The following is a 15,164-nucleotide window of genomic DNA, read 5'->3' as shown; positions in this document are numbered from 1 at the left end:
GGGCAGGTGTCAGACTGCAACCAGCTTTAGCCATTGTTGGCTAAACCACAGTTACAAAGTGGTTTGCCCTGGTTTTAAAATAAAACCATACCTCGGTATACTTGGCTAACCCCATCAGCCATTCAGGGGGGAAAGAACAGCTCATTCTTGAATTGGTGGGTAGAGGAATATTTATTTTTGTAAAAAAAAAAAAAACCACGTATCAAAAACGAGGAAGAAAGGGGACTGCTACAGCGAAGGGGGTGGGGGCTACATAAATAGAATATGGGGCTACATATGTAGTGGGTGCTACATGTCACTGGCAGTACTTAGAGACTGAGATGCACACCGGTGAGGGGGGGGTCAAGAGTAGGACTGGGGGGAACACCAGGCTGGGACCAGCCCTAAACAAACAAACAAAAAAAAAATAGGGAAAGCTAATTGGGTAAAGAAGTGGGGACCTTTCATGTAGAATTTTTTAATTCTGATTTTTCTTTTGGGGGGGGGGAATCTACAAAACAGTCCAGCAGCTATAGTAGTAACAAACATCTGTCTGGTGGGGACCCGGGCTGCTTCTCCATCCGAGCCTCCGGAATAGCCGGGGAGCAAACCTGATTGTGGAATCTGAGGGACCAGCTCCAGAAAGCTTTTGCTCCGGATTGTATTAAAAGACGGTAGATCAACCAAGACCTTGGGGCTTCGGGCCCAATAGCCGAATAACGTGCTTAGAATGTCTTGGGGCTGATCTTAAAAGGAAGAGAAAAAATATAGCAGCAAGCTACAGGGTGGAAGTCGTACGAGCGAAGGGCTCGGCTGGGGGCAGGCGCGGCGACAACTCTGCTGAAACCTCTGGCCTGTTTGCCCTTCGCCAGCGTTGGAAGCCCCCCCGTTCCTTGACCCTGGCTGGATGACTTGCGAAGGAGGGGGGCAGAAGTAACGGAATACGGCCGGGGTGGGAGAAGATACCCCCCCAAATTCTCCTTCATGAGGAGGAAAAGAAAAAAGTGTTGAAAAGGCTGAAGTTTGGCAACCCGTGCAACAGTTTATATCAGGGTTTCTCAACCTTGGCCACTTTTAGATGGACTTTGACTCCCAAAATTCTGGGAGTCGAAGTCCACCCACCTTAAAGTGGCCAAGGTTGAGAAACCCTGGTTTATACCTTACTTATACTTATAGCATTTGGGAGGGCCAAGCGATGGGGTGCAGAAGCCCCCCTTTGAACAAAGTGCTAAGGACAGCAAGGAGTTGGGGGGCCAGAACTGGCCGCTATTAATGGAAGGGCGACCCCAACCCTATACTCATCCACAGACAGCTTGGGGACCAGGTGCCCCCTCCTAGGTTGCTCACGGGCTTCCAGTCGCCTCCAAGCGGGGTCCGGTCCTATGAAGCACGAGATGTGGAGACGGGCCCTGGGTAGACTGCCCGCATCTGGGAGGGAGCCACCTGCCAGTGCCCATGGGGAGAAGAGCGAAATTCTCCAGGGAAGGCCGGTGTGCCCTGCCTGCCCCGTCCCGCCCGGCCCTCTGCTCGTCCCGTCCGGCTCTGCTCGCCCGGCCTCCCCCAGGCGCCCAGCCGGGACGTGCGAATAATTCCAGACTTCTGACGCCTCGCCTGGGCGCCATCCTTTTTTAATCTGCAGCTCTGGGATCGGTGCGGTTGGCAGACAGGGGCCGGGACGTCGGGCGCCGGGCTGCGTTTCTGGCTGAGGGCTGTGGGGAGGCCAGAGCCGGGCGTCTTGCTTGGGCCGTCTCCTCCTCGGCACCCCTGGTGACCAGCTCTGGAGCGTCCGGGCTGGGGGCAACCCGGGTGGAGGCGTCCCCCTCGCCGTGGGTCAAAGCAGCAGCAGAGCCGTTCCCCCTCTTTCCTGTTACGGGGCTCGGCCTGGGGTTTTCGGAGTCCGGCGCTCGCCTCTCCGCCTCCCTTCTGGCCTCGGGGGCAGGTTCTCTCCACCCCACGGCCTGGGAGAGCTTGGCAAAGGGCGTCTTGCGCAGCATCTCCTGCCGGAAGTCGTGGCTGCTGTCCCGTGGGTAGTTCCTCCCGTCCAGCCCCGGCAGGGAGCCCTTCCCGGCCCTGGTGGCCCGAGGATTGGTGCCAATGTCGGCGGTGATATTGGTGTACAGGGGCAGCGTCTCCTTGGACAAGAGGGTGTAAGAGAGAGAATTCATGCCGTCCTGTGTCCAGGTGCGGTATGTCCGGATCAGCAGATCGAACCTGCACGGGGGGAGAGAGCCGGAGAGCCATCAGCGCCCCCCTCCCCGGGGCCAAATCCAGATCCCGGACCCCTTGCGCAGACTGAGCCGAGTCGATTCCGGGCTTCGCACGGCGCACCTTCCCCCTTCCCGTGGGATACGGACCTGCAACTAATTCGGCGGGCTGGGTTTAACCGACCGGCCGTTGGCGAACAGCGCCCCCCGGCCCGTGCACTTCGGGTCCGTTGCAACGGGCCCGGATCTTTCCAAGGGGCGCACCCCGCCCTGCATACTGACCGGTGCGGGTTCTGTTCGTTGCCCTTGTCGCCCTTGTGTTTCACCATCTTGTAATGGCCGACGGACACCGGGGGCCGCAAAATCTTCATCCCTCGGAGGCGCACCCTGGCAAAGGGGGATCGGATCAGGAAGGGCTGGCCAGGGTACCACCAAGCCTAGCTCTCTCTTTTCAGGACAGCCCTTGCTGTGACGTCAGAGCCGCAGCCTATCAGGGGACCCTCACAAGGCCTTGATTCTCTAAAGGAGTGATTCTCAACCGTGGCAGCTTCAGGATGTGTGGACGTCAGCCCCCGGAACCCCCAGCCTTCATGTTTTAAGATGCGTGGACTTCAACCCCCGGAATCCCCCAGCCTTCATGTTTTAAGATGCGTGGACTTCAACCCCCAGAATTCCCCAGCCTTCATGCTTTAAGATGCGTGGACTTCAACCCCCAGAATCCCCCAGCCTTCATGTTTTAAGATGCGTGGACTTCAACCCCCGGAATCCCCCAGCCTTCATGCTTTAAGTTGTGTGGACTTCAGTTCCCAGAATGCCGGCTGGGGAATTCTGGGAGCTGAAGTCCACACATCTTAAACCTGCCAAGGTTGAGAAACACTGCTCTAGTGGGACACTTCCAGAAGCAGGGGGGGAAGAAAGCGAGGGCAACATGACTGTGCCCCCAGGGCCAAGCCTCCTGCTCAATTTCTCTTCTGCCTTGCTCTCCTAATCTCTCTGACCTTCCAGGCACGGTGAAGATTTGAAATGGGTTTCCCCACGGAGGAGACTAAACCCTTGCCACGGTGCCAGCTATCTGCAGTTCCTTAAAGACTCGCAACTGGGGGAGCCCAGCAGTTTCAGGAATCCGACATCAATGTTTTTTCCACCCGGGAGACCTCCATCCCCTTTGCCTTCTCTCTGCTTGCTGTCTGCCTGCAGGGGCCAATCTGACTGCTGTCAAGGCCCTGGGGCAGGGATCGGTCCTTATCGTTATTCCATTATGCTTCTGTTGCAACAGAGGGATGGTTACTGCAAGCAAGCTTGTCCCAGCCTCAGATGTGTGGGGACCATCACCATCACCATCAGCATCATTATTATTCTGATTTCAAATTGAGTCACTGCCTATCTCACTCCGAGAGCACCTCTGGGCGGTTTACAATAGAACAAGAGTAAAATACCAGTTAAAATACAATAACACAACACAACAAAGCAGTAAAAACAGGCATCCTAAACAGGACAAAAGAGCCCCACGCTGGGGGAAGTCCTCCTTTCAGCAGGATGGCAACAGCCGGGTTTCGGCAGCCAGAAACTCAAGCTCCCACCCCCGCCCAAAAAAAAAAATCCATTACATGGGAACTATATAGGCGAGTTAAATTATTCTCAGCAAATGTCTCTCAAATGAACCGAACCCCACATCAGCCACAGGTAGCTGAACATCCAAGAGGCTGTTCTAGGCATCTAGATATTTTTAAAGCAGTAGTTCTTAAACCAATTGGCCCAATTCCTTCTGCTCCCAGCCTTGAATGAGGCCATCACCCCCACAAAAAAAATGCAGACTTCGTTGTTTTACAACAGACTGGATCCTTGACTTACCCACAAGCAACTGCAAATTTCAAAGTGCTTCATCTCCCCCAAGAGATGCCCCACTTACCCCCAGTTTATGAACCACTGGTTTAAAGCATCCTGAAGATTCAGGATATTTTTCTGAAAGGAATATGCAGGGTCCAAGCCTCAAAACCATTCCATCTGAAGGGACGGGAGGTTTATCTTCCCTCCTTTCCAAATCGAAAACTCAAAAGACGCCCCGCCACAGACCTCTGGCTTGGCCTGCTTGGAAACTGAGCAAGTTTGCGAACATTTCCTGTCATCACAGCTCACATCAGTGAGCGAGTCCAGCACCCGGCAAGGACAGCTGGAAGGATGATCTGGTTTTCAGGCTTGCTGCAATACCTTTTTAAAAAAATAAAATAAAAATACATCTTACCTGGCTGGCACAGCCTAACTGCTACATGGCGTGAAGGAAAATGAGCATGCAGGGCTTCATAAGAGAGGGAAGTCAAGGTGAAGACAGAGGAAGAGAAGGGAGAAGGGAGAGGAAAGGAGAGGAAGAAAAGAAGGGAGGGAGGGAGGGAGGGAGGGAGGGAGGGAAGGAAGGAAGGAAGGAAGGAAGGAAGGAAGGAAGGAAGGAAGGAAGGAAGGAAGGAAAGGGAAAGCCAAAGAGGGAGGGAGAAAGTGGAAAGAAAGAAAGAAAGAAAGAAAGACAGAAAGAAAGAAAGAAAGAAAGAGGGAGGGAGGGGGGGAGGGGGGAGGGGAGGGGAGGGGAAGAAAAGAAAGAAGGGAGGGAAGGAAAGGGAAAGCCAAAGAAGGAGGGAGAAAGCGGAAAGAAAGAAAGGAAGGGGGGAGGGGAGAGGAGAGGAGAGGAAGAAAAAGAACGGAGGGAAGCAAAGGGAAAGGGAAAACCAAAGAGGGAGGGAGAAAAAAAGAAAGAGGGAGGGAGGGGAGGGGAGGGAGGGGAGGGGTGGGGATGGGAGAAGAGGTGATATGGTGGAAAGGTGAAGAAGGCAGGCGCCACTCAAGTTGCAAAACGGGGAGTGAAGAATGGAGAATGTGCTGCACACAGAAAATGAAAATGGAGCACAGGTTACATGCAAGGCCAGAGCCAACCGGACAACAGAGGCGGCGTAGAAACGGGACTCGGAAATAATAAAGCACAAAGAAATAAAGGCGGCAGATGTCGAGGAGAGGATGCCATGGGTCCCAGCGATCCCAAAGGCCCTGATCGAAAAAATCCCTCCGTTCTGAGCTCCCCAGTCCACGGCCCAGCTCCCTGTGGCTGCCGAAACAGCAAGGTCGCCTGCTCGCCTGAAATTCGCTCTCCGAAAGACACGGAGTCGCTGCTCTTTCCTTCTCTGTTAAGCTGGAGCAGCAGCATCGACGGCGTGCCGGAGGGCAAGGAATGGCTAAGCGAGGTTTCGGGCAGGGGGCAGCACCAGCCGCGTGCCACGCTCCTATCCCAACGACGCCCGACGCGATTCCATGCAAGCGTAAGAAATCGGATGCGGGAGGAGGCAGGATGCAAGCGTGGGGAGGAGGTCACCCAGAAACTCACCTTGTGGCGATGTCATCGTCCTCGCCTCCCCAGCCCCAGTACTCGTTGGGGAAACCGTTGATCTTCAGGTACTGCTCTGGGGTCAAAGCCGACACCCCGCCAAAGTACCGTAAATACGGGAGCCTGGAAAGAGAAGCAACATGGTTTTCTGGGGGCGTGGGGCTGATCTAACAGGCTTTTCGGAGCCTGAGAAAGAGGGTGGTGGGTTGGAAGGACCAAGCAGAATGCTGGCATGTTCTGCATTTATCGGGAAAATGGGCAGCCCCCGCCCCCCGCCCCTGGTGCATCAAAGATTTTTAGCAAGAGGTGATGATCTTTACTGAACTTAGAGATGAGTGGGGCGCTAAAGGAAGTACGCCCCATTACCAAGACCGCAGTAACTTCCTCCCTTTTCTTCCTGTCAATAAATCTAGTTAAAGAAGACTTGCTTTGCAGCTGTAAGCAGCAACTAAGGGCTTGGGAGCTGCTTCCCAGGCAAGCTGATTCAGTGCGTGTTTTTGCAGGCCAAAACTGCTGATGCATATCCGATAGATAAGTAAGACAACGATATAAAAATGTATAAACACTTCTACTGCTTGGGGAGGGGGCGGAGCTACCAGCCTGATAACACACTTTTTTGTAGCTCCTGCCCGTCTAATTGTATTAACAGATTTTTAGTGATTTTTCCCAGATTTCTTTTTTTCTTTTTCTTGAACTTCTACAGCATTCTGTAGAGGATTTCGAAGCAGTTTCCCATCAACTTTGAAAAGAACAACAGAACAGTCTGTGGCGGTGCGTTGGTGCGTGGGTGGATGGATAGATGGAATGGCTGGGAGTGATTTTGGCAGTAGTAATTAAAAGCAATAACAACTCTTTTAAGAGATGGATTGTCAGCTCTTTGAGGGCGCCAACTTGGGAAACAGGTCGTAAGGACTCTGCGAATGTACTTTAATGGGGTTAATGTTTTGTAACAGGATTTTGAAAGTCGGTCAAAGTCTGCCCTTTTCTACTTCAGCTTATATCTAACCCAATCAAGATGTTGTTTTGTTTCTTTGTTTTTTTTACTTTCTGACAACTCAAATCTCTTTTCTGTATTCTGTAACTCAAATCTCTTTTCCGGGCATTCTCCTCCCTGTTCTCTGAGTCGAACCAATATTCCATCCCTTAGATCAGTGTTTCTCAACCTTGGCTACTTTAAGATATGTGGACTTCAACTCCCAGAATTCCTTAGCCAGCCAGGCTGGCTGGGGAATTCTGGGAGTTGAAGTCCACATATCTTAAAGTGGCCGAGGTTGAGAAACACTGATTTAGACAGACCACCTTCCCTCCTCTCTGGGAGAGAAATTTTCCTGCCTCACCCAGACCAATGTCTTCCTCTCTCCTGCAACCCATGGCCCTTCCCTACAGATTGGATGACTGACATGACAGGGGCTGTCCTAAAGTGGCAGAGATTTCACACAACAACGCCCACCATCCCCAAGAATTACTGCTGCAGGATGGCCCCCCCAAACCCCTTTCCTAGACCCCCTGCCCCACATGGAATATGGACCAGAGAAGTGGCAGTTAGATACACAACCCACCCTCATCCTTAGACTTCTCCCCTACTTCCCAGCTCTTTTCCCTCACTTGTATCTGAATTTATTCATGGCGACAGAGACATGCTTGGGGTTCCAGAGATCACACATGTAGAGATTGTGGTCGTTCTCGGGGATTAGATCCACATCGTGAAGGAAAAGGCAGTTCCATTCCTCGTCTTTTAAAGCCTCCTTCACGCCCACGTTCAGAAGCTTGGCACGATTAAACGTGGCGTTCCCAGCCTGCGGGAAAGAGCCAACCGTGATTGAAGAAGTCATCGGCAACAACAGCTAAGCCTGGAGGAATGCCCTGAGACACGTCAGCTCCACTGTGCTACTGCTAGAGTGTCAGAGGCCAAATCCACCATGCTGTAAATCTCCCTGGGTTGGCCTCGCGGGGTAAAGCAGGCAGGAGTCACAGCCAGATGAGCTAATTCTACTTTATTGCAAGGCTACATTGACAGAATCTTGCAAGTCTGAAAGTCCAGTTCTCCCCCGTCTCCTTTACAGCCCGAGAAACTAGGGAGGGTCCCTCCTGAGCCTCTTTCCCCACCCATTATGCAGCTGCAGGCTAAGCCGTCTCTTATCTGACTTCAGCTCCCATTCCCTTGGCAGCGTCCCTTTGCCCAATCATCCAAGGTCTTTCCCACACACCATTACACCCTGGCACGTTGTTCAGCATCGTTCCTAGCTGTCCAAGCTTTGATTTATTTTGACGATGCCATCACTTGTGTACCATTGCTTGGTTCTGATGAGCCTGTAGTTTAAAACGCCTCATTTAAATAAAACATAAGATGGCTGCACCTTTGCCAAATGCTCTAGGGTCCCCACTTCCAGAATTCCTGTCCAGTGTGATCCTTGGCCACGAAAGCTGGAATCTATCAGATCTGGACATTTTTCCAAATCTCGGCCTAGTTTGGCCTATATAGAATTAATTCTTTGCTTTGCTGTATGGAGTTTTGTTCAGAGTACCGAAAGCAAGGTTTCTCAACCAGGATTCCGCGAGAGGTCCCTGGGGGTTCCCTGGGAGATCATGATTTATTCAAAACATTATTTCAAATTTGGGCAACTTCACATTGAAGAGGCAAGTTTCATTCTTTCTTTTCAGCTTAAGAATACTGTTAATGCCTATAGACAGGCCTACCCGTGAAACAATATAATTTTGTAACTTATAGGCCAGAAGTTTGATCCTGAATGGGCAGGGGTTCCCCAAGGCCTGAAAAATATTTCAAGGGTTCCTCCAGGGTCAAAAGGTTGAGAAAGGCTGCCTGAGAGAGATTCAGGCATTACAGGCATGATCAGCTGAGTACTGAGGGCAGGGCAGGTAAAACAGCAGGACCTAAATCAAATAAATAATGACAGAAACAGTCTATCAGCAAAGGGAGCTTAGCTTCTCTCTTCTAGACAAAACCTGGGGTTCAGAACAGTCTCATTTTCAACCAATGAGGAGCTGCCCTAGACGTCCGCGCGCCCATTGGTCTCCGCGCTGCACTGAAGGGCCAATGAAATAGCCAGGCTAAGAGCCAATGAAAAGTCAAGCTGCCAACTGCGCTACCAATCGGGTTGAGAGTTGCTTTGGAGGGAAAGTATAAAAGGAGCCAGCAGGGAAGGGATTCAGTCAGATTGTGGGGAGGCTGAGAAGAGAGAAAAAACCAGAAATGAGAAGAGCAGCAGCAGCAGCAGCAGCAGCAGCAGCAGGAGGAGGGAGAGGCTTGGTCAGTGGCTTGGAAGAAAGAAGCCTGTGCCAGAAGAGCCAAACCTGAAGGGGGAAAAGGGCAAAGCCACCTATGTTGGGATGGCAGTAATAGGAAGTGAGGAGTTGCTGGAGGACCAGACAGAAGACTTGAGAAGACAGCTTTGACCTATATTCCCCTTAAGGAAGTAGTGGGCTTGCTGAAGGACCAGATGGAAGACTGAGAAGACAGCTTTGACCCACATTCTCTATCAAGACAGATCTGCCTGAATTCTGCTGGGGGCCCCACTTGGCTTTGAGGAATTGGGAAAGCTGCATTTTGCACAGGAGCTGTCACTCCCCCAGAGGCCTCTTGAGTTTTATTAAAATCAGATTTAAGCCTATCACTCAGCAGCATCCAGGGTTCCCCCTGCTTGTTCCTCACAGCTACCCAAAGTCCCTCTTTTGGGAGAGATGTGATAACAATATTTGAATAATAACAATAATCACCCAATGAAGTATTGGGGTGGCCCCAGAATCATCCAGGGACTCTGGGGCAGTGTGTGTGTGTGCAAGAGAATCCCAAACTTTCAGCATTGCACCACACTGGCTTATCCCTTCCAGATGCTCACAACAACCCTGTGGGGTAGGATGGGCAGGGAGGGTTTTTTAGCCCACTGCTATTCCTAATGAGCTGGCTGAGCGCTACCAAAATCTCAAACACTCACTGCCTATTCTGTTCCCTCTAAACTAATAGTTTTAATGCACATGCTGAGATGTCTATGGGGGAAAATGGCAGCAAATAATCCAGTTTTAAAAGGGAGATCAAACAACCCAGTCTTAAAAGGGCGGTCAAACCGGTTTTAAAAGGGGGATCAAACGATCCAGTCTTAAAAGAGGGAGCAAGCAATCCTTATCTGTATTTATATCTATATTATAATGTAATATATAAATGTGCAATGTAGACCAGCCTCCTCGTGGGGCACCCCGGGCAACGTGACTTGTCCCGGCTAAATAGCCTACACATCTGGCTGCTGGACCTGACAAGGATTTCCCAGCAAGAAAAAAGCAGCATGAACACCGAACTGCTATGCCATGCGATGATTTAAAAAAATCTATTATTGAATTTTTGGGTATTGTTTTTATTATTGTTCGCCGCCCAGAGTCACTGGTTTGAGATGGGCAGCCATATAAATTCAATAAACAAATAAAATAAATAAATCTGGTCTTAAAAGGGGGATCAAACAATCCGGTCTTAAAAGGGGGAGTTTTTTTACTGGGATGGGACAGTGCTCCTTTCTGCTTTCGGTCGTGTCTCCGGGCTAGCTCCCATATTTTCAAATTTTAAAAAATTAAGTTTTAGTTTTTTTAAAAAGCCAGGTTAAAAAGAAAAGGATCGGCAAGATCAGCCAGGCTCAGGGCAGAGGCTCCCTTGGCCAGCGCCCAAACCAAGCCGGGTCCTACTAGGAAATATGTCCAAGCTGGGCTGAATGCTCAACGCCACCTTCCGTTTCCCGGCTTCCCTACATACCTGGTGGACAATATAAATTCTGTACTGCAGCTGCTGGCGCTGGAGGAAAGGGTGAAGGTAGTACAGCAAGTGCCGCAGGTGGGTCTCCCGGTTGCGGTGGGGGACGATGATGGCCGTCCGGGAGCGGGGTTCGCAGTTGAAAGGGCGGTACCTGCCCCCTAACTCTACTGCCGGGTTTTTCTCCTGAATCTGCTCCAGCGTGGGCACCTGGCTGAAGCTCACCGTCAGGGGACCGACTAAAAGGGGACCAAAGGGGGGGAAAAGGGCATAAGGGTCACAGAAAGCAGGTCACTGTGATGCTCAGGCATTTAGGATAGATTATTGTGCTTGTCTCTGGTGTGGTTTTCCAAAATCAAAGAACTCTAAGTTTCTAGCCCTCAGGATAGAGACCCATGCCCAAACCTGAAGCAGGACAAAGAAGTTCACCCAAACCAAAGTTTTGGTGCGTGTCTTGAATGAATCACATGATAGCACCCTTCCCTATGCTGGACAAGGCCCAGACGGGTGGACATCAACTCCCAGAATTCCTCACCCCACACGACTCCTGAGAATTCTGGGATTTGAAGTCCACCCATCTGGAGATGCCATTTCTGGGGGTCGTGCAGAAACAGGGACACCTCTGCTCCACCTGAAATCATAATCTAAAAAGAGAAAGGATGAAGAAAGAAAGCGGGATCTTAGAGACCTTGGTTGCGCGCTCGCATGGGTGCAAATCCCACTGAATTCAGTAAAGTTTCTCGGGAGCGCCCGAGAGTCGGAAGCCGCACAGACGAAGGACGCACGAGGCCAAAGATCTGCTGTCCCTCTGTGAAGACTCCTCCTTCCACAGTCCCACAGAAAGTCCCCCATTAGCCCTTGTCGCACACTGCGTGGGTTTTTTCACCGTCCTGAATCCCGGCACGAACCAAACGCACCCCCAGGCGGAAATCTGCCATTTTCACCACACGGGCGGCCTTAGAAACGGGCTGCGGTCCTGGCCACGGAGCCGAATAAATCCATAAGCCACAAATGCCCCCCTCCCTCCCTGAGCTTCACTCCATGAAAAGGGTGTTTTGAGGGGGGTCCACCACCCCCAAAGTCTCCTCCCATCCTTTTGAATGAGCCCCCAGCCCCGTCTGGGTTCCCTCCCGAGCGCGGCTCCCACGCTCTCCTGCTCTCCCGCCCGATCCCCGAGTGGCAACCGTGCTCTGGGCTCGGGAGTGGCAGTTTTGCCCACCCACACTGGAGACTCCAGGGACTCTGGGCACTGCCAAGCTGGGGTGACTGGACTCACTCAGGTACGGGGACCGATCCGGGCAGTAGGCCAGAGGCTTGGTGGCGCTGGGGTGCGGGGGCAGCTGGAACACCAGGCTGAGGTTGGTGTAGACATCGCGGCTGCGGGAGTAGTCAAAGGAAGGGCCGTTCTCGCGCCCAAAGATGGATGCCAGGTTGCGGAAGCCCCCAAAGGAAAAGTACGCCATAAAGAGGAACTGGAAGCCGATTAAGAGAGCCAACGTGCAGGGCCGATCCAGGAACCTTCGGAGCATGGCGCTGGGAGCATCGGGTCAGGCGCTGCGGCGGGGATCTGCTGAGGCGAGAGGAACGGTGAGAAACTGCCCATCTGGAAGCATTACAGCTTTTCTTAATTACAGGCGGTCCTCACTTAACGACCACAATCGGGACTGGCATTTTGGTTGCTAAGCAAAGCGGTCGTCAAGCAAATCCGACCCGATTTTATGACCTTTTTTGCAGCGGCCATTAAGCAAATCACCACAGGCATTAAGCGAACCACGTAGTCATTAAGTGAATCACACAGTTCCCCATTGATTTTGCTTGCCAGAAGCCAGCTAAACGAAACCGTCGCTAAACGAATGGTTAAGCAAGGATTACCTGTCGATTTATATCCTGCCTTTCCTTCAGGAGCTCACAGTGGGGGCAAGTCCTCTGCCTCCTATTTTTCCCCACAACAACCCTGTGTGGTTGGGCTGATAGAGAAAGTGACTGGTCCACAGTCACCCAGGGGACTCTCCCTGCTTTAGTCTGACTTTCCAAGGTAATCAGCCTTCCTGCCTACACAGGTCTGTATATAAAAGGATTTATATATTCGCCTTTCCTAAATGATCATGGCAACAACCTTGCAAGGTAGGCTGAGAGAACACAACACCTGGTGAGGGGAGACCCAAACCTGGTTCTTCCTGGTCCAAGTCCGGTACCTTTGTAACACCCTCCTGGCTGTCATATTCCTCTCCCCCCGCCACCCCGCAAAAAAAGGCCTGTTTTTGGCCTGGCACAAACTTTGCCAAGATTAGTCTGCAAAAAAGATACCGGCCTGTGTAAAAAAGCAGATCTGTTGACCCAATTCACAGGAACTCAGGGCCATCTTTGGCCTCAACGCTTTGGGTGTGGTTTTTTTAAAGTTTGTTTCTAGTCCTCAACCCAAAAGTCATTTCCACCCCTGCTTTCTCTCCGGCTCCCAAGATGCTGCAAATATCCAAAGGCGTGGATTTGTCCACTGATAAAATGCCCTCCTGTCATTGCTATTTTTGAATTATTATTATTATTTTACAAAGCTGCCACATCTCGCCAGGCTGGTCCTCCACCCCAGCCCACGCACAAAATGCAGATTTTTCAACGCCCTGTTAACTCGGCTAAAACCAGCCCTCCCTCCCTCTTCTTGCCCAACTTGTTTGCTAGAAACCCCCAGCGTAGCTCCCTGCAGAAAACTTATCCTTCCTTTAGTTCTCATTCCATGTAATAAAAGAGAAATGGTGTTCCAGAGAGGACAGCATTTTGCAGAAATTCGTCAGGGGGAAGGGGGACGCGCCAACGCCCCCTTTTTCGCTGCACAACCCCCTCGCCGCAGCCTGCAAATTCTCCTATTTCCATTTCGTCCCAGGAGTGAAATCCACCTGGGAACGTCTTCAGGTACGGGAAGGGAAGGCAACAGAGGAGGGTTCAGACAACAGCTATGTTCAGTTACAGCTCCGGATCCCAGGCTGGGAAAAACCGGGATTGGTCTCAGGATTTAGCTTGAGGCAGGTTTCCAGCAGCGGAGGCTTAAATCCAGATTATCCAAGCAAAAGCAATCAAAGGGCAGAATCGGCTCTAGGGTAAATAATCACATCTGCTTTAGGAATCAGTTAATACAAGAAATGTCATCTGGGGGCGGGGGGAGAACTGTGGGCTGCCCTAATTCCTTCCCACTCCCCCCCCCTTTTGCTTCCTTGCTTCCCAGCATTTAAACTGAAGATCGGGGCAAAGAGAAAAAGAACCCTGTCTAGCTCTGAAGTGGGCACCATTGACTTCAAATTCCACCTGGATCCGGGACAGTTACCACGAATTCCCCACCGGCGGCCCTTTTCCTCCACCCCCCAGCCCGCTCCCCACGGACAGACCCCCACGTGAGAATCCAGCCCAAGCCATGGTTTCACAACCCAGAGCGAGGCGTCCCGCTCGGCCGCGAACCGCGGCCGGCCGGGAACGAAACGACGACGCGCGCTCCCGTCCCCAGGCACGCGACGCCCCGCCCGGCCCGCGTTTCCAGGTCGTGTGAACGCGGCCCGAAAGGAGGAACCCGCCGAGAACTCGCCTTGCACGGGGGCAAGGATGCCCGCCCGGGTGGGAAATTCTCCGCGGCGAAGGGATGGCTTTCCTCCCCTCGCCCGGCGGCTTCCCCCACCCTGGGGCCTCCGGGGGGCGCCGGATCGCGGCTCCCATCATCCCCAGGCCGGCTGGGTCTCGGGGAAGGGAGGAAGGGAGGAAGGAAGGGAGGGAGGGAGGGAGGAAGGGAGGAAGAAGAAAGGGAGAGAGGGAGGAAGGGAGGAAGGAAGGAAGGAAAGAAGAAGGGAGAAGGGAGGAAGGATGGAAGGAAGGGGCTGCACCCCCGGGGACGAGCGGGAGAGCCGGGCGCCCGATCTGCTCTCCAGCGGGCGCGCAGGGCCGCGGAGCCGGTCCCCGGGCGCGCATCCGAGGATGCTCCCGTCCCCGCAGCCCGGCCGGGTACCTGCAGTCCGAAGGAGCCCGGGATCTCAGCCCCGCCCCGCCGCCGCCGCCGCCGCCGCCGCCGCCATCGTCTTCGGAAGGCGCAACCCCGACCGGGGGCCGGGCAGGAGAACGGCTCCTGACGTCACAGAAGGGGGGCCGGGCGGAGTCCCCTCCCCTTAAAGCGCCCGCCCGAGGGGGTTTCTGCGGGATGGGAGGCGGCTTCGTTTTCGGCCCGGGGGGGGACGCGGTGCTTCTTTTCGGGGCGATGCCGAGGCGGGGGTCCGGGGCGCGGTTTGCCCGGGGGCGCCCGGAGCTGAGCCGCCGTGGAGGTGGGGAGCAACCAGCCAGAGTTCAGCAAGGCGGGCGCGAGGGCAGGGTTTTCCAAACGGGGCGACTTTAAGAGGGGTGGGCTTCAGCGCCCAGAATTCTCCAGCCAGCATCATTTAAGAGGGGTGGGCTTCAGCGCCCAGAATTCTCCAGCCAGCATGATTTAAGAGGGGTGGGCTTCAGCGCCCACAATTCTCCAGCATCAAAAGAATTCTGGGTGTTGACGTCCACCCCTCTTAAAGGTGCCAAGTTTGAAAGACGTCAGGAGCAGGTTGGTGATGGAGGCGGGCAGAGAAGGAACGCTTGTTGGATCCCTGTGAGTGCCCCAGAATCTAGCATCTTGCTCCGAGGGAAGGCTTTTGAGGGCAAAAAATATAAATCACTATATTTTTGAGGGCAAAACGATAAGCCACCTTTGCAGAACAGAGGTGCAGAATAGTTGGCTTTTGCTGCTGCCTGGTGGTCATTTGGAGTCCTCGCCACCTACACTGGCTCCCTTCCTTCCTTCTCTATTTTGTGGAAAAAAATCGGTGCCAAGCCTTGCACAAATTCAGCTTTAAGTCCGGTT

The 15,164-nt window shown here is 52.9% G+C and overlaps 2 protein-coding genes across 2 annotated transcripts in view; both read right to left on the bottom strand.

Moving 5' to 3' along the window:
* TTC9C (tetratricopeptide repeat domain 9C) overlaps positions 1 to 15,164 on the bottom strand; it is a 395,268-nt gene that overhangs the window by 269,184 nt on the left and 110,920 nt on the right. The gene's annotated exons all lie outside the window — the stretch shown is intronic.
* On the bottom strand, positions 153 to 14,366 carry B4GALT3 (beta-1,4-galactosyltransferase 3). Its single transcript, XM_063316742.1, has 7 exons — positions 14,289 to 14,366; positions 11,580 to 13,390; positions 10,307 to 10,542; positions 7,156 to 7,346; positions 5,551 to 5,673; positions 2,466 to 2,570; positions 153 to 2,190 (listed from the first exon to the last, which is right to left on the bottom strand). Exons 2-7 carry the CDS (start codon positions 11,830 to 11,832, stop codon positions 1,608 to 1,610), a joined length of 1,491 nt encoding a protein of 496 aa, XP_063172812.1. The 5' UTR covers positions 11,833 to 13,390; positions 14,289 to 14,366; the 3' UTR covers positions 153 to 1,607.

Source organism: Candoia aspera, chromosome 17, assembly GCF_035149785.1.
Source record: "Candoia aspera isolate rCanAsp1 chromosome 17, rCanAsp1.hap2, whole genome shotgun sequence".
NCBI lineage: Eukaryota > Metazoa > Chordata > Lepidosauria > Squamata > Boidae > Candoia > Candoia aspera.
Note: the sequence above shows the minus strand (reverse complement) of the source record. Positions and strands in the feature narration are given on the sequence as shown.